Source organism: Heterodontus francisci, unplaced genomic scaffold (assembly GCF_036365525.1).
Source record: "Heterodontus francisci isolate sHetFra1 unplaced genomic scaffold, sHetFra1.hap1 HAP1_SCAFFOLD_51_2, whole genome shotgun sequence".
In the NCBI taxonomy this organism is placed as follows: Eukaryota; Metazoa; Chordata; class Chondrichthyes; order Heterodontiformes; family Heterodontidae; genus Heterodontus; species Heterodontus francisci.
Genome location: NW_027141369.1, coordinates 7,224,498 through 7,246,826, shown reverse-complemented (window position 1 = coordinate 7,246,826; position 22,329 = coordinate 7,224,498). Strand labels below are relative to the sequence as shown.

The 22,329-nt window shown below is 46.5% G+C and overlaps 1 protein-coding gene across 1 annotated transcript; it reads left to right on the top strand.

The window, feature by feature from the left end:
* Positions 1–17,097: 17,097 nt before the first annotated feature.
* LOC137363021 (histone H2B type 1-M-like) lies at positions 17,098–17,427 on the top strand (the record flags this gene model as incomplete). Its single annotated transcript, XM_068027142.1, has 1 exon — positions 17,098–17,427. A coding segment is annotated over one exon (330 nt), but the record flags the coding sequence as incomplete, so codon positions are not given.
* Positions 17,428–22,329: the final 4,902 nt, after the last annotated feature.

The following is a 22,329-nucleotide window of genomic DNA, read 5'->3' as shown; positions in this document are numbered from 1 at the left end:
CTTCCCAGCATCTACCTGTCCAGCCCACTGAGAATCTTATAGGTTTCAATAAGATCACCTCTCAATCTTCTAAACTCCAGTGAGTAGAGGCCCAATCTGCTCAACTTATTCTCACAAGTCAACCCTTCATCCCAGGAATCAGCCTAGTGAACATTCTTTGAACTGACTCCAATACAAGTATATCCCTCCTTAAGTAAGGAGACCAAAACTGTATGGAGTACTTTAGTTGGGATGCCACTAATGCCCTGTACAGTTACAGCAAAACTTCCCTACTTTTATACTCCATTCCCCTTGCGAAAAATTCCAACATTCCATTTGCATTCCTAATTACTTGCTGTACCTTCATGCAAACTTTTCTGTAATTCATGTACCTGGCACCCAGATCCCTCAGTACAGCAGCATTCTGCAGTCTCTCTATGTAAGTAATATTCTGTTTTTCTATTCTTCCTGCCAAAGTAGACAATCTCACATTTTCCTATATTATACTCCATCTGCCAAACTTTTGCCCACTGACTTAACCTATCTATATCTCTTTGCAGACACTTTATGTTCTCCTCACGACTTTCTTTCCTACCTATCTTTGTACCACCCATAAATTTGGCAACGGTACACTCAGTGCCTTCATGCAATTATTAATATAGACCATAAATAGTTGAGGCACCAGCACTGATCCCTGTGACATTCCATTAGTTACAGTTTTCCAATCTGAAAATGCCCCATTTGTCCCCACTCTCTGTTTCCTGTGAGTTAGCCAATCTTATATCCATGTGTGTGTAGTTTTCAGTTTGTATCTATCAGTGTCTGGTACTCTATGTGAGTTTTGGACTCTTTCTTACTCTCTCACTGCTATTTTTTGTGTGTTAGGTTGCTTTAGATGACTCAGGCTGAAGTACTGTGAGTGAGTGCAGTAATCAACCTATATCTTTCAGCATCTGGCACTGAGCATGTGTTTCAGCATCACTATCTATCTGTCAGTATCTGGTACTCTGTGTGAGTGTGGGATTCATTATATAATCCTCCGTCCCTGGGACTGATGGCAAGTCTGGATTTATTCTCCATAAAATGTCAGCACAGCAACAGGCCACTGATGTGGTAGGTTTTAAGCAGACAATATATTTGAGGTTTTGCTTAGTATTAAATATCTGTCACTGTGAACACAATAGTGAAAGATAATGTATCCTACAATCTGATACAGGATTGGTGTGCAAGTGTAACTCAGGCTGTACTAATCAATTTGATCAGTGCCATTCAGTCTGAGTGAGTATCTTGGACTTGCATGTAAAATGAGCTCAGTCTGGAATTGTACAGTATCTTCCATCTGACACTATGAGGTTTTAGGACTGGTATGTAATTTATAGCTCAGACTATACTGATCAAATTTATAATGTATCTTTTAGTTTCACAATCCGGATGAGTTTTAAACTGGAATCTGAGTTTGGATCTCAGGTTATACTATATTTCAGAATCTCTCAATCTGATTATGGACTTGAGTCCAATGTATATGTCTGGAAACATGATGGGAATTAATACTGATAATAAACTCATAACCTGTGTAAATATTGGGCTGGTATTTAACTTAAATCTCAGAGTACATTATTGAGGTTAATTCTGTAACTTTGAAACAGGAACCACGTGTCAGTTCTCTGTGTGTTTAATTTGTAGCTGAGGTTGCACTATTGTGGGATTGACACACTGATAATTTGATTGTGGGTGAGATGTTGGACTGGGATTTATGTATCTACCTGTCAGTGGTAATGAGTTGGGGTGGCATAGAAACAACGTCTGCCTTTCCTGCTCTATTTGATTGATGGATTGAAAATGTGTCTCTGGAACTATTTCTGCTGTCTGAGACTGTGGAACTGATGACCTGTCTGTGTCTCTGCGCTCTGTGAGTGATAATGTACGTATTGTGTGTGAGAAGGATCTGGTGGCACTCTTCCTTGTAACTTGGGTGGAGGAAATAGCCCATTTATTCTGGTTCATTCAATCATTTGCCTGTTTGAACAAAAGTATGTTTGTAACTAAAATACAGGTGAGATCAAAGATATAGAGTTTTAATGAATTTAATCTCTCAAATAACAATCATTATGGATACCCGCAAAAGAACCACCGCAACACAAATATTGTCAGTGTTTCATTCCACTACAATAAGTTTCTTCCCATTCTGTCTCCATCCCCTTGTCCACACACAACCGGAGGATGGCCTCTCCACTCACTCCATGTTCTGAGACCAGTTTCAGATCCACTCCGCCTCATACAAACAGCCCCCGCCTGCCCCTGAACTTGCCCCGGACTCGATGCTGATCTCTGAGTCTATCTGCGGACATGCTCCCAAAGCGATGTCCTGCTGGAAGGAGGCTGCTGTTTGCTCCCTTCCCCCGGGACCGGGATCTCTCCATTCGCGGCTGTTTTAAACCATCTTCTTCCGCTCACAGGCAGTGCTGGGGGAGGGGAGCGCAGGCCCAGATTTCTGCAGCACTTCAGCCAGAAACGTGGAAAACTTCCGGCACAGAATGAGTCCATTCGGCCCATCATGTCCGCGCCAGCGGAATGAGAGGGATATAGCCTGTTCCCACAGTTTGTTGTTATTGGACAGTGAAGTGTGGAAACAGAATCGGACAGTCAGGATGTGGGGAGTTACACAAAGAGAATCTATTATAGGCACCAGGTGAGAAGTGTGAAGGACACATTTTAAACAGCGGCTGTTTGGTTTCATTTGAACGGTTAGACCATGGGAGCTGGAACAGGAAATCTGACCTGTGTAAAAGTCCCTGTTCCGTCCGTCAGTCCCGTTCATGGCCCAGTGGATTGTTTCTGGATGTTATTTAATTGTTGTAAAATGGCCAAAGCCCCTGGTATGCAGTAGCTGGGGGCTGCAGGACTGCAGTGGAATCAGACACTCACTCTGTTTGTGTTGCTGGCTTTCCTTTGTCATTGTTCACAATGATTATTCATTGAAAAATTGTTTTGGTCTCTCTTGTAACTTCCACCACATCTCTTCCTGAATTATAATTAATACTTTTTCTTTCTACAGGCAATACTTGAGGAAGCTGAATAAATGTAGTGATTCCTCGACACAAGGGGAAGTGCAGCCAGCTCCTCACACACAGTAAGTACAGTATCACTCACAGAGAGCAGAGACATCAGTTCCACAATCACCGACAGCAGAAGTAGTCAGAACACAAAAACACACAAAATAGGAGCAGGAGTAGATCATGTGGCCCGTGGAGCCTGCTCCGCCATTCAGTACCATCGTGGATGATCTTAGGCTTCAATTCCAATTTCCCGCCTGCTCGCCCTGATTCTCTGAGAGATCAAAAATCTGTCTATCGCAGCTTTGCATGTATTCAATGATGGAGCATCCACAATCCTCTGGAGTAGAAAATTCCAAAGATTCACAACCCTTTGAGTGAAGTAATTTCTCCTCATCTCAGTCCTAAATGATCAGCCCCTTATCGTGGGACTGTGTCCCCATGTTTTAGATTGTCTGACCAGCAGAAACAATCTCTCAGTGTCTCCCCTATCCAGCCCCTTTGGAATTTTGTATGTTTCAATGAGATCACCTCTCATTCTTCTAAACTCCTGAGTATAGGCCCAATTTACTCAGCCTCTCATCATAGGACAATCCCCTCATCCCAGGGACTAATTTAGTGAACATTTGCTGCACCGCCTCCAATGCACATAAATCCTTTCTTAAGTGTGCAGACCAAAACTTCACACTGTATTCCAGATGTGGTCTCACCGAAATCCTGTACAATTGTAGCAAACTTCTTTATTCCTGTATTCTAATCCCCTCGCAATAAAGGCCAACACGCCATTTGCCTTCCTAATTGCTTGTTGTACCTGCATGCTAACTTTCTGTATTCCTTGTACACTGAACACTCAAGTCTCTTTGAACACCAACAGTTACAAGTTTCACACCTTTTATCAAATATTCTACTTTTCTATTCTTATGACCAAAGTGAAGAACTTCACACTACCCTACGTTATACTCCATCTACCATCTTCTTGCCCACTCACTGAACTTGTCTATATCTCTTTGCAGCCTCTCTATGTCCTCCCACAGCTTCCCTGTCCACCTACCTTTGTATCATCAGCAAACTTAGATACATTACTCTCTGTCTCTTCATCTAAGTCATTAATTTAGATTGTAAATAGCTGAGACCCCAGCACTTATCCTTGCAACACTCCATTATTCACTGCCTGCCAATCTGTTTATACCCACTCTTTGCTTCCTGTCCATTAACCAATCCTCTATCCATGCTAATATATTACCCACAATTCCATGAGTCCCTTATCTTCTCTATTAACCTTTTATGTAGCACCTTATTGAATGCCTTTTGGAAATCCAGGAATATGACTAGTTTCCCTTTACCCTGCTAGTTACATCCTCACAAAACTTTCATAAATTTGTCAAACAAGATTTCCCTTCAGGAAAATCATGTTGACTTGTTTGAATGCTTTTCTCAATGCATTGTTCAGACTTCCTGCATTTTCCCAAGGACTGATATTAGGCTAACTGGCCTGTAGTTCACAGTTTTCTCTCTCCCTCCTTTCCTGAAAGGCAGTGTAACATTTGCCAACTTCCAATCTGATGGAAATTTTCTGACCCCCTCCCACACCCACTGCAATATTACAGGGAATGGGGGTGGGGAGAAACAGCCTGTCTGCCCCAGGCCAATCAAGGCCCTTAATTGGCCAATGAACAGCCACTTATGGGCCTCCTCTCTCTGCTGCAGGTATTTTATCCTCGGTTGGGTTGGGGGCGGGGAGGCAGTGTGGCAAAGGCACCAAGAACCCTGCCTGATAAAACCAGGCATCTTTCTTGCGGGCTGCGGGGGGGGGGGGGGGGGGGGTCCTCCTGATTAGGCACCCTGTTCCCCATGGAGGGCCACCCTCAAAGCTCCAACCGCCCCCATTGGGCACCCCCGGACCCTGTACCTGACCCCCCATTGCCTCAGACTTAAAGGTAACATTATATATTCTATCAGAACAGACTGAATGACAAATAACATAGCACTCCACAAAACTATAGTGTTAGAGTGAAAGATATTGTCTCAGTTATTTATTGCAGCCTGAGCTACACATTATATGCCAATCTAAAATCACATACAGTTTCAGACTGAGATACAGTATTTATTCCATAAATGCAAAATGAGCTATATGTTCCACAGGAGTTCATACTATTGAACAAGCCTGGACTCTTTTCTCTAAGTGGTCACCTAATAGAAGCATTGCATAATATGAAGGGTTTCGTTCGGGTAGAGGTAGAGATGTTTCCCACTTGTGGTGGAGTCCAAAGCTGTCGATATGAAAGAGTCAGTAATAAATTAAATAAATAACTCAGGGGAATCTTCTTTACCCTGCTTTGACAGCACTTGAGCTGCTGAACATTGTTACATTTAACATCAAGCTAAATGATTAAATGAGGCAGAAACAATTTGAGAGATTTGCTGATGGGATTAGATGAAGTAGGGTAAGAGTAACCTCATTGGAACTCCCAGCACTTGGGCAGAAAAGCCTGTCTCTGTGCTGTAAATACTATGTAATTTTGTGTAGAGTGAATCCAGAATGACAAACTAACCCAGAGATTAATGGCTACTGAATGCATAACACACACAGGCAGTACCAGAGACTGACAGATACTGAACAAAACCCACACTCACAGGCAGTACCAGAGACTGACAGATGCTGAACAAAACTCACACTCACAGGAAGTACAAGAGACTGACAGATACTGAACAAAACCCACACTCACAGGCAGTACCAGAGACTGGCAGATACTGAACATAACCTACACTCACAGGCAGTACCAGAGACTGACAGATGCTGAACAAAACCCACACTCACAGGCAGTACCAGAGACTGACAGATACTGAACAAAACCCACACTCACAGGAAGTACCAGAGACTGACAGATACTGAACAAAACCCACACTCACAGGCAGTACCAGAGACTGACAGATACTGAACATAACCTAAACTCACAGGCAGTGCCAGAGACTGACAGACATTGAACATAACCTACACTCACAGGCAGTACCAGAGACTGACAGATACTGAACATAACCTACACTCACAGGAAGTACCAGAGACTGACAGATACTGAACAAAACCCACACTCACAGGAAGTACCAGAGACTGACAGATACTGAACAAAACCCACACTCACAGGCAGTACCAGAGACTGACAGATACTGAACATAACCTACACTCACAGGCAGTGCCAGAGACTGACAGACATTGAACATAACCCACACTCACAGGCAGTACCAGAAACTGAAAATATTGAACAAAAAGTACACATGCGGACAGTACCTGAGACTGACAGATACTGAACAAAATACACACTCACAGGCAGTACCAGAGACTGACAGATGTTATGTCCATCCCAAATTCACAACAGAAAAAATAACTGAGAGATCCAACAGAAATCCAACACTTACATATAATACCAGTGACTTAAAGGTACAGAATTAATCGCACAGAATGAGTCTATACTGACACATAATACCAGGGAATGACAGATACAGAATGAATCACACAGTCACATACAGCAACAGGGACATTTTGGCACAGTATGAATCTGACAGTCGTGTACAGAAACAGAGGCTGACAGATATCAAATGAAACCCACACACACATACAGTGACACTGAGAGCTATAACATATATGCCACATTCATATATAGTACCAGAGATTGACAGATGCAGAATGAATTCCACACACACAAACAGTTCCAGAGCCTTATACATTCAGAGTGAATATGACACTTTGTACCAGAGACTGACCAATGCAGCATGAATCCCACACTCCCACTCAGTAATAGAGACTGACAGATAGCCACAAATAAAGAATGATTCTCATTCTCATGTACAGGACAACAGACTGATTTGCCACAATGGTGTCTCTAATCTTTGGGCAAACTCAGTGTAATAACAACTCATCTCCATTCCCAGTATTTCTAAATCCCACCTGTCCTCCATAATCTGAACAATTATTGCATGTCGTGTTGACTGTCTGATCTGTAAACTGCACTGGATCACAGATTGCTGACTTTTGCTAGCTGAAAGTGAGAACTGCAAAATAGAAGCAGAAATTGGCACAGCCTGTCAGGGTTAATAAACAGGTAATGTGAGGTAATAAACTTTGTAATAAACTCATATTGCTTCACATTTTTATACTGAAAATAAAAGTAATCAATTCTTAATAAAAATGTTTACTACATTGATCTGATATTTGTAAATGTGCCCTGTTATATATTACACTACATTGAGCAGTATTTCTGTCTGATTTTTCAGGATACTATTTGCATTACTTCAAATAAAGAAAACATAACGACACAAAGAACTGAGCACAATGCTGAAAGTTTCACAGCAAACAGTCAAAAGGGAAAGAGATAACATATAGAAAGAAAAAAAGCTAAAATACTGAAAACACTCAGCCAGTCCGGAAACAACTGTGGAGAAGAGAAGCTCGGGTTAATGGTCCAGTTCTGTGACCCTTCTATAGACCTGAAACATTGCTCCTCCCTTCCTCTCTCCACAGATACTGCTGGAACTGCTGAGTGTTTCCAGAATCTTCTGTTATTCAGATTTCGAGCGGCTGCAGTATTTCTCTTTTTGAAGAATAAAACAATCCCTGGGAGGGAATGAAAGTTTACATAAGAAATAAGAGCAGGAGTGGCCACTCTGCCCATTGAAATAGTTCCACCATTCAATAATATAACAGCTGTTCTCCTACCTCAACTCCATCTTACCACACTGGCACAGCCCCCTTGATTCCCTTAATATCCAAAAACCTATCGATTTCTCTTGAATATACACAATGATTGAGCATCCAGAGTTCTCTGGGATAGAGAATTCCAAAGATTCATAACCCTTTGACTGAAAAGAAAATCTCCTCTTCTCAGTCAAATATGACCAAGCCCTTTATACTGAGACTGTAACCCTTCATTCTAGATTGCCCAGCTAGAGGAAACATCCTCCCAGCATTTACCATGTCAAGCCACTGAGCATTTTATCTGCCAGTGAGATTACCTCTCACTCTACTGAGTTCTGGAGAATAGAGGCCTAGTCTATTCAATCTCTTCTCAGAGGACAATCCCCTCATCCTAGGAAGCAGCCTAGTGGCACGTCTCTGTACTCCCTCTAAGGAAATTATATCCTTCCTTAGATAAGGGGACCAAAACTGCACAGCACTCCAAGTGTGATCTCACGCTGTATAATTGCAATAAATACTCATACTCTAATCTCTTTGCAATAAAGGCAAACATATCATTTGCTTTCCTAATTGGTTGAGTACCTGCACGTTAACTTTCTGTGATTCCTGGACAAGGACACTCGGGTCCCTCTGAATGTAAACATTTCCCATTCTCTCACTAATTTCAAAAATGTTCTGTATTGCTGTTTTAGATTAGAGATACAGCACTGAAACTGGCCCTTCGGCCCACCGAGTCTGTGCCGAACATCAACCGCCCATTTATACTAATCCTGCACTAATCCCATATTCCTACCAAACATCCCCACCTGTCCCTATATTTCCCTCCCACCTACCTAATCTAGTGACAATTTATAATGGCCAATTTACCAATCAACCTGCAAGTCTTTTGGCTTGTGGGAGGAAACTGGAGCACCCGGAGAAAACCCACACAGACACAGGGAGAACTTGCAAACTCCACACAGGCAGTACCCGGAATCGAACCCAGGTCCTTGGAGCTGTGAGGCTGCGGTGCTCACCACTGCGCCGCCCTGCCAAAGTGTGTAACTGTACACTTCTCCCCATTATATTCCATCTCTCACATTCTTGCCCACATACTTAGTCTGTCTAAATCCCTTTTCTCCCCCTTTGCATCCTCCTCACAGTTTACTTTGCCACCTCACTTTATATCATCGGCAAACATGGATAACATGACATTCAGTCACCTCATCTAAGTCATTGATACAGAATGGAAATAACTGAGTCCCGAGCACCAATCCTTGCAGTATCCAACCACTGACAGCTTTCCTGCCGAAAATGACTCGGTTATTCCTACTCTCTGTTTTTTGTCTGTTAACTACTACTCAATCTATACTAATATATTATCCCCAAATTGCATGGGACCTACATTGGTGTAATAACCACTTGTTTGATAACTTATTGAATGCTTTTTGAAAATCCAAACAGACTACATCCACTGGTTCCCCTTATCTACCCTGGCAGTTACAACATCAACATATTCTAATAATTTATCATTGACAATTTCCTTTTAATAAATCCATGTTGACTCTGCCCAACCATATTCTGATATTCCACATCACCCTTTACCATGTCTGTAATAATAGATTGTAGCATATTCCCCATTGCTGATGTCAGGCAAACTGGCCTCTAGTTCTTTGCTTTCTCTCTCCTTCCTTTCTCGAATAGTGTGGATATGTTTGTTTCCCTCCAATTCACAGCTTCCAGAATCCAGGAATTGTTTCTTATAAGGAACGGGAATAGCTGTGGGAAAATGAATCTGAGTAATTCTATTCTGAGTCCACTGTATGATTCAGGTCAAATAATAATTATCAATAAAAAGGAGTAAAATCAGAGTTCAATTGAACTTTAATTTGAAGGAAATCAGCGTTGGAAATATGTTTATTCAAATTATACACTTCTTGCTTTGGGAAACAAAATTCCTTCGAGACAGCACCCAACTCAGTTCCTATCTTTCAGTTTCTCATCTGAGGAATTTAAGGAACGCCAAACTGTAATGGCTGGGAATCAAACCCGGGCACAGCTGCTTGGAAGGTCATTGACCTGAAACATTAACTCTGTTCTCTCTCCACAGATGCTGCCTGACCTGCTGAGTATTTCCAGCATTTTCTGTTTTTATTCCAGCTGTTTGGAAGGCAGCTTTGCTCATTGCTCTAACAGCATCGCTCACATGGAGCAATCCATTGAGTCTTTCTGTGGATTTTGGGACTGGGCCGCTGTCTTTTGGTCTCTGATGCTATAATCACAGCCAATAAAATACTCAGCTCAGTTCCAGGTGTTTAAAACTGGTGAACTGAAAGGCGACATGATGTGTCAGGATGTTTCTGAACAGCAATAATCTCAATTTTGCAACACAGAAAGAGTTCATTTGAACAATTGTGCTGCTCTTTGAACGATCTATCCATCAGTCCCACCTCACTGTCATTTTCACATTGCCCTGTAATTTCCCCATCAAATAATGATCCAATTCCCTCAGGAAAGTTATTATTGAATCTGTTTTCACCTCCCTTTTCAAGCAGTACATTTATGATCATCAGAACGCGTGTTAAAATATCACCTCATCTTCCCCTGATTCTTTTAACAATTCTGCGTCCATTGGTTGCAGACCCTTCTGCCAGTGGGAACAGTTCCTCTTCAACCCATTAGAATGTAGAACACAACTACTAAATATTACATTAACATCTCTGCACCAAGAAGAACGACCCTAGATTTGCTACAAAAACAAGAAAAGCTGGAATCACTCAGCAGGTCTGGCAGCATCTGTGGAAAGAGAAGCAGAGTTAACGTTTCGGGTCAGTGACCCTTCTTCGGAACTGACAAATATTAGAAAAGTCACAGATTATAAGCAAGTGAGGTGGGGGTGGGGTAAGAGATAACAAAGGAGAAGGTGCAGATTGGACCAGGCCACATAGCTGACCAAAAGGTCACGGAGCAAAGGCAAACAATATGTTAATGGTGTGTTGAAAGACAAAGCATTAGTACAGATTAGGTGTGAATATACTGAATATTGAACAGCAGCAAGTGCAAACCTGAAAAAAAACCTGAAAAAAACAGTGGGTAAGCAAACTGAACAAACTAAGATGAAATGAAATAAATGCAAAAAAAGATAGTAAAAAATGTAAAAAAAGAATGTATAAAAAAGGAAGAAAAAATAACTAAAAATGAAAGTAAAATGGGGGGCTGTCATGCTCTGAAATTATTGAACTCAATGTTCAGTCCGGCAGGCTGTAGTGTGCCTAATCGGTAGATGAGATGCTGTTCCTCGAGCTTGCGTTGATGTTCACTGGAACACTGCAGCAATCCCAGGACAGAGATGTGAGCATGAGGGCAGGGGGGAGTGTTGAAATGGCAAGCAACCGGAAGCTCAGAGTCCTGCTTGCGGACTGAGCAGAGATGTTCCGCAAAGCGGTCACCCAGTCTGCGCTTGGTCTCCCCAATGTAGAGGAGACCACACTGTGAACAGCGAATACAGTATGCTACATTGAAAGAAGTACAAGTAAATCGCTGCTTCACCTGAAAGGAGTGTTTGGGGCCTGGGATAGTGATGAGAGGGGAGGTAAAAGAGCAGGTATTACACCTCCTGCGATTGCAGGGGAAGGTGCCCTGGGACGGGGACGAGGTGGTGGAGGTAATGGAGGAGTGGACCAGGGTGTCGCGGAGGGAACGATCCCTTCGGAATGCTGACAGGGGAAGGGAGGGGAAGATGCGACTGGTAGTGGCATCACGCTGGAGGTGGCGAAAATGGCGGAGGGTGATCCTTTGGATATGGAGGCTGGTGGGATGAAAAGTGAGGACAAGGGGAACCCTGTCACGGTTCTGGGAGGGAGGGGAAGGGGTGAGGGTAGAGGTGCGGGGAATGGGTCGGACACGGTTGAGGGCCCTGTCATCCACAGTGGGGGGAAATCCTCGGTTGAGGAAAAAGGAGGTCATATCAGAAGCACCGTCATGGAGGGTAGCATCATCAGAGCAGATGCGTCGGAGACGGAGAAACTGGGAGAATGGAATGGAGTCCTTACAGGAGGTAGGGTGTGAAGAAGTGTAGTCGAGGTAGCTTTGCTATCCTTTCACGCATCTCTAGTGCCATTCTAGTCAATCTCCTCTGCACTCTCTCTCAGGCCTTGATATCCCTGCTAAAATGTGGAACCTAGAATTAGACACAATGCTCCAGCTGAGGCCGATAACCAGTGAGATTTATAAAAGTTCAACATAAACTCCTTGTTTGTGACCCGTATTCCTATTTCTGGTTTCTAACCCAGTGTCGGCTCTGAGCTGTTGAAGCTGCCTGAATAAATATTTCCGCCCAACAAAGCGCTCAACTTAAAGGCCGGAATGTGAGACGCTGCTGAGAATAAGAGACCCTCGCAGCCAGGCGTCATTTCCCGGTGGATTTTTCAATAGAAACTGGGGCTGGAGAGAGTCTTTGGGAAATGTAATTCCTGAATGCAGTGAGAGAGTTTGTGATTGGTTGCAGATATAAAACTATTGTGACATCACTGCCAATCACCCAATCACAATCTTTACTTTCTCCCATCCCTCATTAGCATAGAGCTGTGGGATTGTCTATTTAATCCGCACTCGGAAGGGGTTTGGTTTATTTCTGTATCTGAAACTGAAAATGGTAAGGTCCCCCCACCAGGCTCCCAGTGGAGCCATCATCCACCCTCCCTCCAGCTTCGCTATTGGGGGAAGTCGAGGCTTCTTGGTCTACGCTGGGCAGCCCAGAGTTTACGCACCTGTGGCAAATCTGGTCACATGGCAGCCAACTGCAGCACGGTTGTTTGCAAGAACTGCAAGGAGGAAGGCCATCAGACCAAGGACTGTAAGCAGACTAAGTGTTGCAACTTGTGCGGTGCGGCAGGCCATCTCTACAAGACCTGCCCCAAACGTTGCCTCAGCTATGCTCAGGCGGCAAGGTCCAAGGGAAGGCCGGGAGAAGGTTCGACGAAGGCGTCCGCTGTTCGAAAGGAGACCAGCAACCTTCTTCGCAGTGAGGAACTTCAACCTGAGAAGGAAGAGGAGGCAGCTGAAACCAACGACCCAGCACCTACCCAGCGCCCGGAAACCCCTCCTCCACAGACAGGATCAATGGAGGAGGAGGCAGCAGATGGACAAACAGGTCAGTGGCAAGTGGTCCAGAGGAAAACCACAAAGAAAAAACATCCCAAAGCCACCACCCAAACCAGTGGCAAGAGGAGGTTCTCTTCTGAATCAGACTGCAACAACTCCTCTTCACTGGACGGGGAAATGCTGGAACGACAGCCCCTTCAAAAGAGGCGGCAGAATTCCGAGATGGATGATAAGGCATCCCAGCCCCCGGGCACTGGAAGCTGTGATGGGCCCGGTGTGCCCCAACCCCAATGCCTCACACGTAACGACGTGGCCAACGCATCTCAGCTCCGGGACAGCGGGAGCAAAGACACGTCTGGCGCTGTGATGTTTTCGAGGAGGAACAGATGGAAGCAGCTGAGGACAACCCAATGCTCTCTGCCTACAAGACCCCCCCCGATGTCACCCGAGCGGCACAAACCCTGCATGAAAAATCAGGAGGGGTTTCTGAGCGCAACCAACGTGAAACTGCTTGCGCACACGATGGGTATGCAGGAACATCCCGAAGGACTGGAACCAGCGAGGACAAATGGTATGGGAAGCAACAACTAATTTTTAGTAAAAAATGGGTGTAAGAATTGCTTCCATTAATGTGCGTAGCATTAAATCTACTACGCGATGTGTTTCAACCTTGGATTACCTTGCCAAGGCCAAAGCTGACCTGCTGTTTCTGCAGGAGTGTGGAATACCACACCTCAGCACCTACAGGCAGTGGTCGCGATGGTGGTCCCACGGGCCATCGATCTGGTCGGGGGGTAATGACTGCCGCTCCTCCGGCCTGGGTATTCTGCTGTGGGGAGGTAACTTCACCATCTCCGAAGTTAAGGAGGTGGTGGGCGGCCGCCTCCTCATAGCAGACGTGATGTACAACAACGCTCCGCTCCAGTTGATCAACGTGTACGCCCCGGTACAACGCAGCGAGCGTCTGACCGTCTTCCAGCCGCTCCCACTGCTGCTGGCGACGTCCAGGCCGGTCATCCTAGGCGGTGACTTCAACTGCATCATCGATGCGGCTGGACGATCCGGCAGTGACGACAGCAAACTGGACGCTACGTCCAGATTCCTAGCAGAAACAGTTAAGGATGCCAAACTGCACGACGTCTTCAGCAAACCTGCAGACGGAGCGCAGCGCAGATACACATGGTCAAGATCGGACGGGTCTGCCCGTTCCAGGATTGACTTCCTGTTTGTGTCCCGTGCTGTCACGGTCGGATCCACCGACGTCAAGCCGGTGTTCTTCTCCGACCACTGCCTCTTACTGGCCGACTGTCACTTACAGGACGACCAGCGGGTTGGCAGAGGGACGTGCAAGCTCAATGCGACACTGCTGACCCCAGAGAACGTTGAGGAACTCAAAAGGGATTACAATGGTTGGAGGACCGTGAAACCCCTCTTTGAGTCTCCAGTTCAGTGGTGGGAAGCGATTAAGGAGAACATCAAGAGGTTCTTCATCCACAAAGGTGTTCAGAAGGCGAGAGAGAGACAGAGGGAACTGTCCCGACTCCAGAAAATTATGCAAAATCTACTCCGGTTGCAGTCAATGGGGGTCGAGGTCAAGGAGGACCTCCAAGAGGTGAAGAGCCAGCAGTCCTCGCTCTTTGCCAAGGAGGCCTCCAAGATCATCTTCCGGTCCAGAGTCCGCTCCATCGAGCAGGATGAGACGTGCTCGCGTTACTTCTTCCAGAAGGTACACAGAGAGAGCTCTGTTATCAGCAGCCTGAAGGAAGAAGATGGCTCGGTAACGTCTTCGCAGTCCGACATACTAAGGATCAGCAAATCCTTTTATGCTGGGCTGTATGACGCGAAGCCCACAGACAGCAGAGCCTCCCAGTCCTTCCTGTCATCGATCACAGAGGTCCTAGATGACAGCAGGAGGGAGAGACTGGACAAGCCGCTAACTCTGGACGAGCTGACAAAAGCCGTCGAGTCTTTCGAGACGAGTAAAACCCCCGGGAGCGACGGCTTACCGGTCGAGTTGTACTCGGCCCTGTGGGACTGGGTCGGCCCGGACCTGCTGGAAGTATACGAGAGTATGCTCCTGGCCGGCAGCATGTCAGAGACCATGAGAAAAGGCATCATCACCCTCATTTAGAAGCAGAAGGAGGAGAGGGCAGAAATCAGAAATTGGCGGCCCATCTCACTGCTTAATGTTGATTACAAGATTCTGTCCAAAGTCATAGCCAGTCGAGTCAAGTCTGCTCTGCAGTTGGTGATTCACCCCGATCAGACCAGTACTGTACCCGGCAGGAAGATCTCTGATAGCCTCGCGCTACTCAGGGATACGATCGCCTACGTACGGGACAGGAGGGTGGACACCTGCCTCATCAGCCTGGACCAGGAGAAGGCTTTTGACAGGATATCGCACACCGACATTATGGACGTGCTTTCCAAAATGGGGTTTGGGGAGGGAATCTGCAATTGGATCCAACTGCTCTACATAAACATCAGTAGCGCAGTGTCAATCAACGGGTGGGAATCTGAAAGTTTCCCGATCAAATCTGGAGTCAGACAGGGTTGTCCTCTCTCCCCTGTCTTGTTTATTTGCTGTATTGAACCCTTTGCTGAGTCTATTAGGAAGGATGCGAGCATAAGAGGGGTGACAATCCCAGGCAGCGGAGGCACTCAGGTCAAAACCTCCCTGTACATGGATGACGTCGCCGTCTTCTGCTCGGATCCGCTGTCCGTGCGCAGACTGATGAGCATCTGCGACCAGTTCAAACTGGCCTCGGGAGCCAAAGTTAACCACGGCAAGAGCGAGGCCATGTTCTTTGGGAACTGGGTTGACCGATCCTTTGTCCCCTTCACCGTCAGGTCAGATTACCTGAAGGTGCTGGGGATATGGTTTGGAAGTGCCGGGGCGTGCACCAAAACATGGGAGGAGCGAGTAGCCAAGGTACGACAAAAGCTGGGCATGTGGGGGCAGCGATCTCTCTCCATTGTGGGTAAGAACCTGGTGATCAGGTGCGAAGCGCTCACGTTGTTGCTCTACGTGGCGCAGGTCTGGCCCATACCCCACTCCTGCGCCGTGGCAGTCACCCGAGCCATTTTCCGCTTCGTCTGGGGATCTAAAATGGACCGGGTCCGGAGGGACACGATGTTCAAATCTCTTGACATGGGCGGGAAAAATGTACCCAACATCGCCCTCATCCTGATGACCACCTTCGTGTGCGGCTGCATCCAGCTATGTGTAGATCCCCAGTACGCAAACTCCAAGTGTCACTACGTGCTGAGGTTCTATCTGTCCCCGGTGTTGCGAAGGATGGGCCTGGTCACATTGCCGCGGAACGCTCCGTGCAGTTGGGCGACGCCATACCACCTATCCTTCGTGGAGCAATTTCTGCGGAAAAACACCTTTGACCACCGGTCCATCAGGCAGTGGTCTGCACGGAATGTCCTCAAGGCCCTCCGGGAAAAGGAAACGGTGGATCCTGTCGGATGGTTCCCCGAGCAGACCGTCAAAGTCATTTGGCGGAATGCCTCATCACCAGAACTTTCAAACAAGCACCAAGACGTAGCTTGGCTGGTGGTGAGAAGGGCCCTCCCCGTCAGATCCTTCATGCACACCCGAAGTCTCGCCCCCTCCGCACAGTGCCCCCGCGTTGGCTGTGGTGGGGAAGAGACGGTCGCCCACCTCCTCCTGGAATGTGCCTTTGCAAAGCAGGTGTGGAAAGAGATGCAGTGGTTTTTGTCAAGGTTCATCCCAAGCAGCTCTGTAACACAGGAGTCTGTGCTCTACGGGCTGTTCCCAGGGACGCACACCGAGACAAACATCAACTGCTGCTGGAGGACTATCAATTCGGTGAAAGACGCCCTTTGGTCTGCCCGAAACTTGCTGGTCTTCCAGCGCAAAGAGTTGTCCACCACCGAATGTTGCAGACTGGCACATTCCAAGGTCCAGGACTACGTGCTGAGGGACACACTAAAGCTTGGGGCAGCCGCAGCAAAGGCTCAATGGGGAAAGACCACAGTGTAAGGTTCCCCCACCAAGCTGGACTGAGGGGCTGGAACCATGGGAAACCCCTCGAACTGTATCGGGAAAATTTTCATTTGCTGTAAATGTAAAAATGTAATTGGCATGACAAATGTGAAATGGAAGGGTTGTGAAGCAACTCATGATTGTATTGAAGGAAACTGATCTCCCTTGCAATGTTTGTATTTTTTGGTGCTGTTTGAAACTGTTTGGCAATGTATTTTTAACAGATTTTTACGAATAAAGTATATTTTGGAAATAAAAAAGAGAAGAAAGCAGCTCCTAAGAAAGGCGCCAAGAAAACCTTAAATAAACCGTCAACAAAGGGCGGCAAGAAGCGGAGGAAGGAGAGTTACTCCATCTACATCTACAAAGTGATGAAGCAGGTTCATCCCGACACCGACATCTCCTCCAAGGCCATGAGCATTATGAACTCGTTTGTGAACGATGTTTTCGAGCGCATCGCGGGTGAGGCTTCCCGCCTGGCCCATTACAACAACCATCATCTCTGGGTGATCCAGACCGCCGTGCGCCTGCTGCTGCCCGGGGCGCTGGCCAAGCACGCCGTGTCGGAAGGGACAAAGGCGGTGACCAAGTACACCAGCTCCAAGTAAAACTGCACAATGGACTGAAAAACATCCCAAACACAACGGCTCTTTTAAGAGCCACCAACAATCTCTGAAAAAGCTGCATCCGACATCTTTATGAAATCACTTTAAGACGATGTATAATATAATAAAGATCCCACTGCTGTGTTTGTATCTCCTGTTATTAACCGAACACGAACCCATAATCTGATCACCTGCCTTCACTTTTTTTGCTTAAAGCTGCTCTTATTCTGTTTTTTCACAGCCCCTGTATGACCGCATTAACAGCTGATTTCAGCGGTAAGGATTAGACCTTAATCCCTTCACTGATTAATCATTTTATTAACAGCAACTCTCCGCAGTGTAACAGCCTGGGATGGGATTATTACAGAGCAAGTTAAGGGCCGTTTGAAGACTTGATCCGGCTCCCTCTTTTCAGAGAAGGACACTGGGCTCTGATTGAAAACTAAACTGAGTATTTCACTTCAGGCCAATGCAGGCCCCACCCGGGACAGTTTGAAAGCGATTGTCGAATGAGTCACAATTTAAATAACATTTTACAAGTTGAATAAAACAAAATCAAGAGATGGGACTTTAAATCTTTCACTAAGGATGACATTTATTTCAATCCGCTCCTTTCCGACAATGAAATTGGCGGGCTTTTTGAAATTGACAAATTATGTGCTTCTGATGTCGTGGCGGGTAAATCCCGCCCTCTTGTGTTGGTCAGTGACCTGATTGATGAAGAATATAGGCAAATAGATTTAAGTACCGACCATTGAGGAGAGTTCTCAGTCTTAAAGTAAAGTAAATGCTGCGGAAATTATCCATTTGTGAAAGTATTTGTGAGATTGTGGAAATGTCTGGAGGAAAGACCGGCGGGAAAGCTCGGGCCAAAGCCAAGTCTCGCTCCTCCCGGGCTGGACTGCAGTTGCCGGTGGGCCGTGTTCACAGGCTCCTGAGAAAGGGCAACTATGCTGAGCGTGTGGGTGCTGGAGCCCCGGTCGATCTGGCTGCTGTGCTCGAGTATCTGGCCGCTGAAATCCTCGAGCTGGCCGGTAACGCGGCCCGGGACAACAAGAAGACCCGCATCATCCCCAGACACCTGCAGCTGGCCGTCCGCAACGAGGAGGAGCTCAACAAGCTGCTGGGAGGGGTGACCATCGCTCAGGGCGGGGTGCTACCCAAGAAAACCAGCGCTCAAAGCTCCCAGAAAATGTAAAGCAGACAAAATGTCATCTAATAAACCAAAGACTCTTTTCAGAGCCACCCACAGTCCCTGAAAGGGCTGATTACTGTCTGATTCAAGCATGTCAGTAACAGAACAGAATAGGAACTATTTAAAATGTTTATGAGCAACTATTTCGGTGGCTTCTCACTGTCCCCCTGATCCCTGTGTGAAGGGGAATTACCAAAAGTCTAATTTATTCCTTTCCACACCGAGTTTGAGTTATTGGTCCCTTAAGGATTGCTGAATGGAGTCTTCCACCGCCGGTTACAGATAAGAAGTGGGGGGGAAAATGACAGGTTAAAGCTGTGCGTAAAATAGCGCCAGGAATTTGTGGCGATAATAGCGGAATAAAGAAAGGTTTTTAAAGGTTGGTGGAAAATATTTTACGAACAACTTTAAATAGATTTTCCAGTAATTCGCTTTTTGCCGACACTGAAATTGGCGCCTTTTTCGAATTCAAACGTTCTGCCAATTTCGACAATTTAAGCCAATGATTTGCTGCATTTTCCCCAATTCGAGGCTCTGCGATTGGTTAAGAAATGCGAATGGGAAGAGGTTGACCAATCAGAAGTGAGCGCGGGCTCAAGCTGTGGGAATTCCAGGTCCCTGAATGATTGAGCTGAAACTGATCAGTTTCACAAACCCTGTCAGTTTCAGTGCAGGAAACACCGTCTCGGAAGAAATAACATCACAATTGGGTCTGGTTCCAGTGACCGATTCAACGGCTGCTGCAAAATTCCCGGAATCCCTCATTGCAGCGAAATCATTTTGAAATTCTATGAAAACAATGAGTGATTCTGGAGGAGTGATGTGGCTTTTCACTGAGGGTATGTGTCGAATGGGGAAATAACTCAGTGTCGAGCCTCGGGCACTGTTTACACAGCCCGTTTAGAAAATCAAATCCATTGCACATCCTTGCTGCAACTGAAATGTCAATTTCGGGGATTCCAGTTTTCTACACGAATACAGCACAGATTTATTCCAGACAGTTCTGAACAGCCTATCCCAGCTCCCGTTTCCAGCTCATTGCTCTCTCTGTGAGACGGTGGGTGGCTCTTCGAAGAGTGTGTGTTTGCTGGAAAGGGTCGAGTTGTGCGGCCCTGCCGTTTCAGAGCGTACACCACATCCATGGCAGTGACCGTCTTGCGCTTGGCGTGCTCAGTGTAGGTGACCGCATCCCTGATCACATTCTCCAGGAAACCTTTCAACTCCCCGCGAGTCTCCTCATAGATCAAACCCGAGATCCGCTTGACCCCGCCACGGCGAGCCAGGCGGCGGATTGCTGGTTTGGTGATGCTCTGGATATTGTCAGGAAGCACTTTGCGGTGCCGCTTTGCTCCGCCTTTGCCTAGTCCTTTCCCTCCTTTACCTCTGCCAGACTTTCTTCTATTAACTTCCAAAATATACTTTATTCATAAAAATCTGTAAAAAAAAATACATTACAAAACAGTTCCAAAAAGCACCAAGTCAAACAATACAAAGAGTGGAAAGGAGATCAGTTTCCTTCAATACAGGAGTGAGTTGCCTCACAACCCTTCCATTTCATTTCTCATGCCATGTACATTTGACAGCAAACAAATAATTTCTGGCTACAGTTCGAGGGGTTTCCCATGGATCCAGCCCCTCAGTTCACTATGGTGGGGGGACCTTACACTGTGGTCTTTCCCCATTGAGCCTTTGCTGCAGCTGCCCCAAGCTTTAGTGCGTCCCTCAGCACGTAGTCCTGGACCTTGGAATGTGCCAGTCTGCAACATTCGGTGGTGGACAACTCTTTGCGCTGGAAGACCAGCAAGTTTCGGGCAGAGCAAAGAGCATCTTTCAACGAATTGATAGTCTTCCAGCAGCAGTTGATGTTTATCTCGGTGTACGTCCCTGGGAACAGCCCGTAGAGCACAGACTCCTGTGCTACAGAGCTGCTTGGGATGAACCTCGACAAAAACCATTGCATCTCTTTCCACACCTGCTTTGCAAAGACGCATTCCAGAAAGAGGTGGGCAACCGTCTCTTCCCCACCACAGCCACCTCGAGGGCATTGTGCAGAGGGGGTGAGACTTCGGGCATGCAGGAAGGATCTGACGAGGAGGACTCTTCTCACCATCGGCCAAGCTACATCTTGGTGCTTGTTTGAAAGTTCTGGTGATGGGGCATTCCGCCAAATTACTTTGGAAGTCTGCTCGGGGAACCATCCGACAGGATCCACCATCTTCTTTTCCCGTAGGGCCTTGAGAACATTCTGTGCAGACCAGTGCCTGATGGATTGGTGGTCAAACTTGTTTTTCCACAGAAACTTTTCCATGAAGGATAGGTGTTACAGCACAGTCCAACTGGATGGAGCGTTCCACGGCAATATGACCAGGCCCATCCTTCGCAACACCGGGGACAGATAGAACCTCAGCATGGAGTGACACTTGGAGTTTGCGTACTGGAGGTCTACACACAGCTTGCTACAGCCACACACAAAGGTAGCCATCAGGATGAGGGCGATGTTGGGTACATTTTTCCCGCCTTTCTCCAGAGGTTTGAACATCGTGTCCCTCGGGACCTGGTCCATTTTGGATCCCCAGATGAAGCGGAAAATGGCTCAGGTGATCACCACAGTGCAGGAGTGCAGTATGGGCCAGACCTGCACCACGTACAGTAACCTGACACAATGGAGAGTGTTCGCTGCTCCCACATGTTCAGCTTATGTTGTACCCTGGCTACTCGTTCCTCCCAGGTTTTGGTGCACGCCCTGGCCCTTCCGAACCATACCCCAGCACCTTCAAGTCGGCTGACCTAATGGTGAAGGGGACAAAGGATCGGTCAGCTGAGTTCCCACAGAACATGGCCTCGCCATTGCCGTGTTTAACATTGGCTCCCGATGCCAGTTCGAGCTGGTCACAGATGCTCATCAGTCTGCGCACAGGCAGCGGGTTCAAGCAGAAAACGGCGATGTCATCCATGTACAGGGAGGTTTTAACCTGAGTGCCTCCACTGCCTGGGATTGTTACACTTCTGATTATCGCATTCTTCTTAATAGACTCAGAAAAGGGTCCAATACAGCAAACAAACAAGACAGGGGAGAAAGGACAGCCCTGCCTGACTCCAGATTGGATTGAGAAACTTTCTGATTCCCACCCATTGATTGAGACTGCGCTACTGATGTTTGTGTAGACCAGTTTAATCCAATTGCAGATTCCCTCCCCAAACCCCATTTTGGAAAGTACGTCCATCATGTCGTTGTGCGATATCCTGTCAAAAGCCTTCTCCTGGTCCAGGCTGATGAGGCAGGTGTCCACCCTCCTGTCCCGTACATAGGTGATCGTATCCCTGAGTAGCGCGAGGCTATCAGAGATCTTCCTGCCTGGTATAGTACAGGTCTGATCAGGGTCAATCACCAACTCCAGAGCAGACTTGACTCGACTGGCGATGACTTTTGACAGAATCTTGGAGTCGATGTTAAGCAGTGAGATGAGCCGCCAATTTCTGATTTCTGCCCCCTCCCCCTTCCGCTTGTAGATGAGGGTGATGATACCTTTCCTCATGGATTCTAATATGCTGCCGGCCAGGACCATACTCTGGTATACTGCCAGACATTTTTTAAAATTTCCAAAATATACTTTATTCATAAAAATCTGTAAAAATTACATTCCCAAACAGTTTAAAACAGCATCAAGTCAAAAAATACAAACAGTGCAAAGGTGATCAGTTTCCTTCTA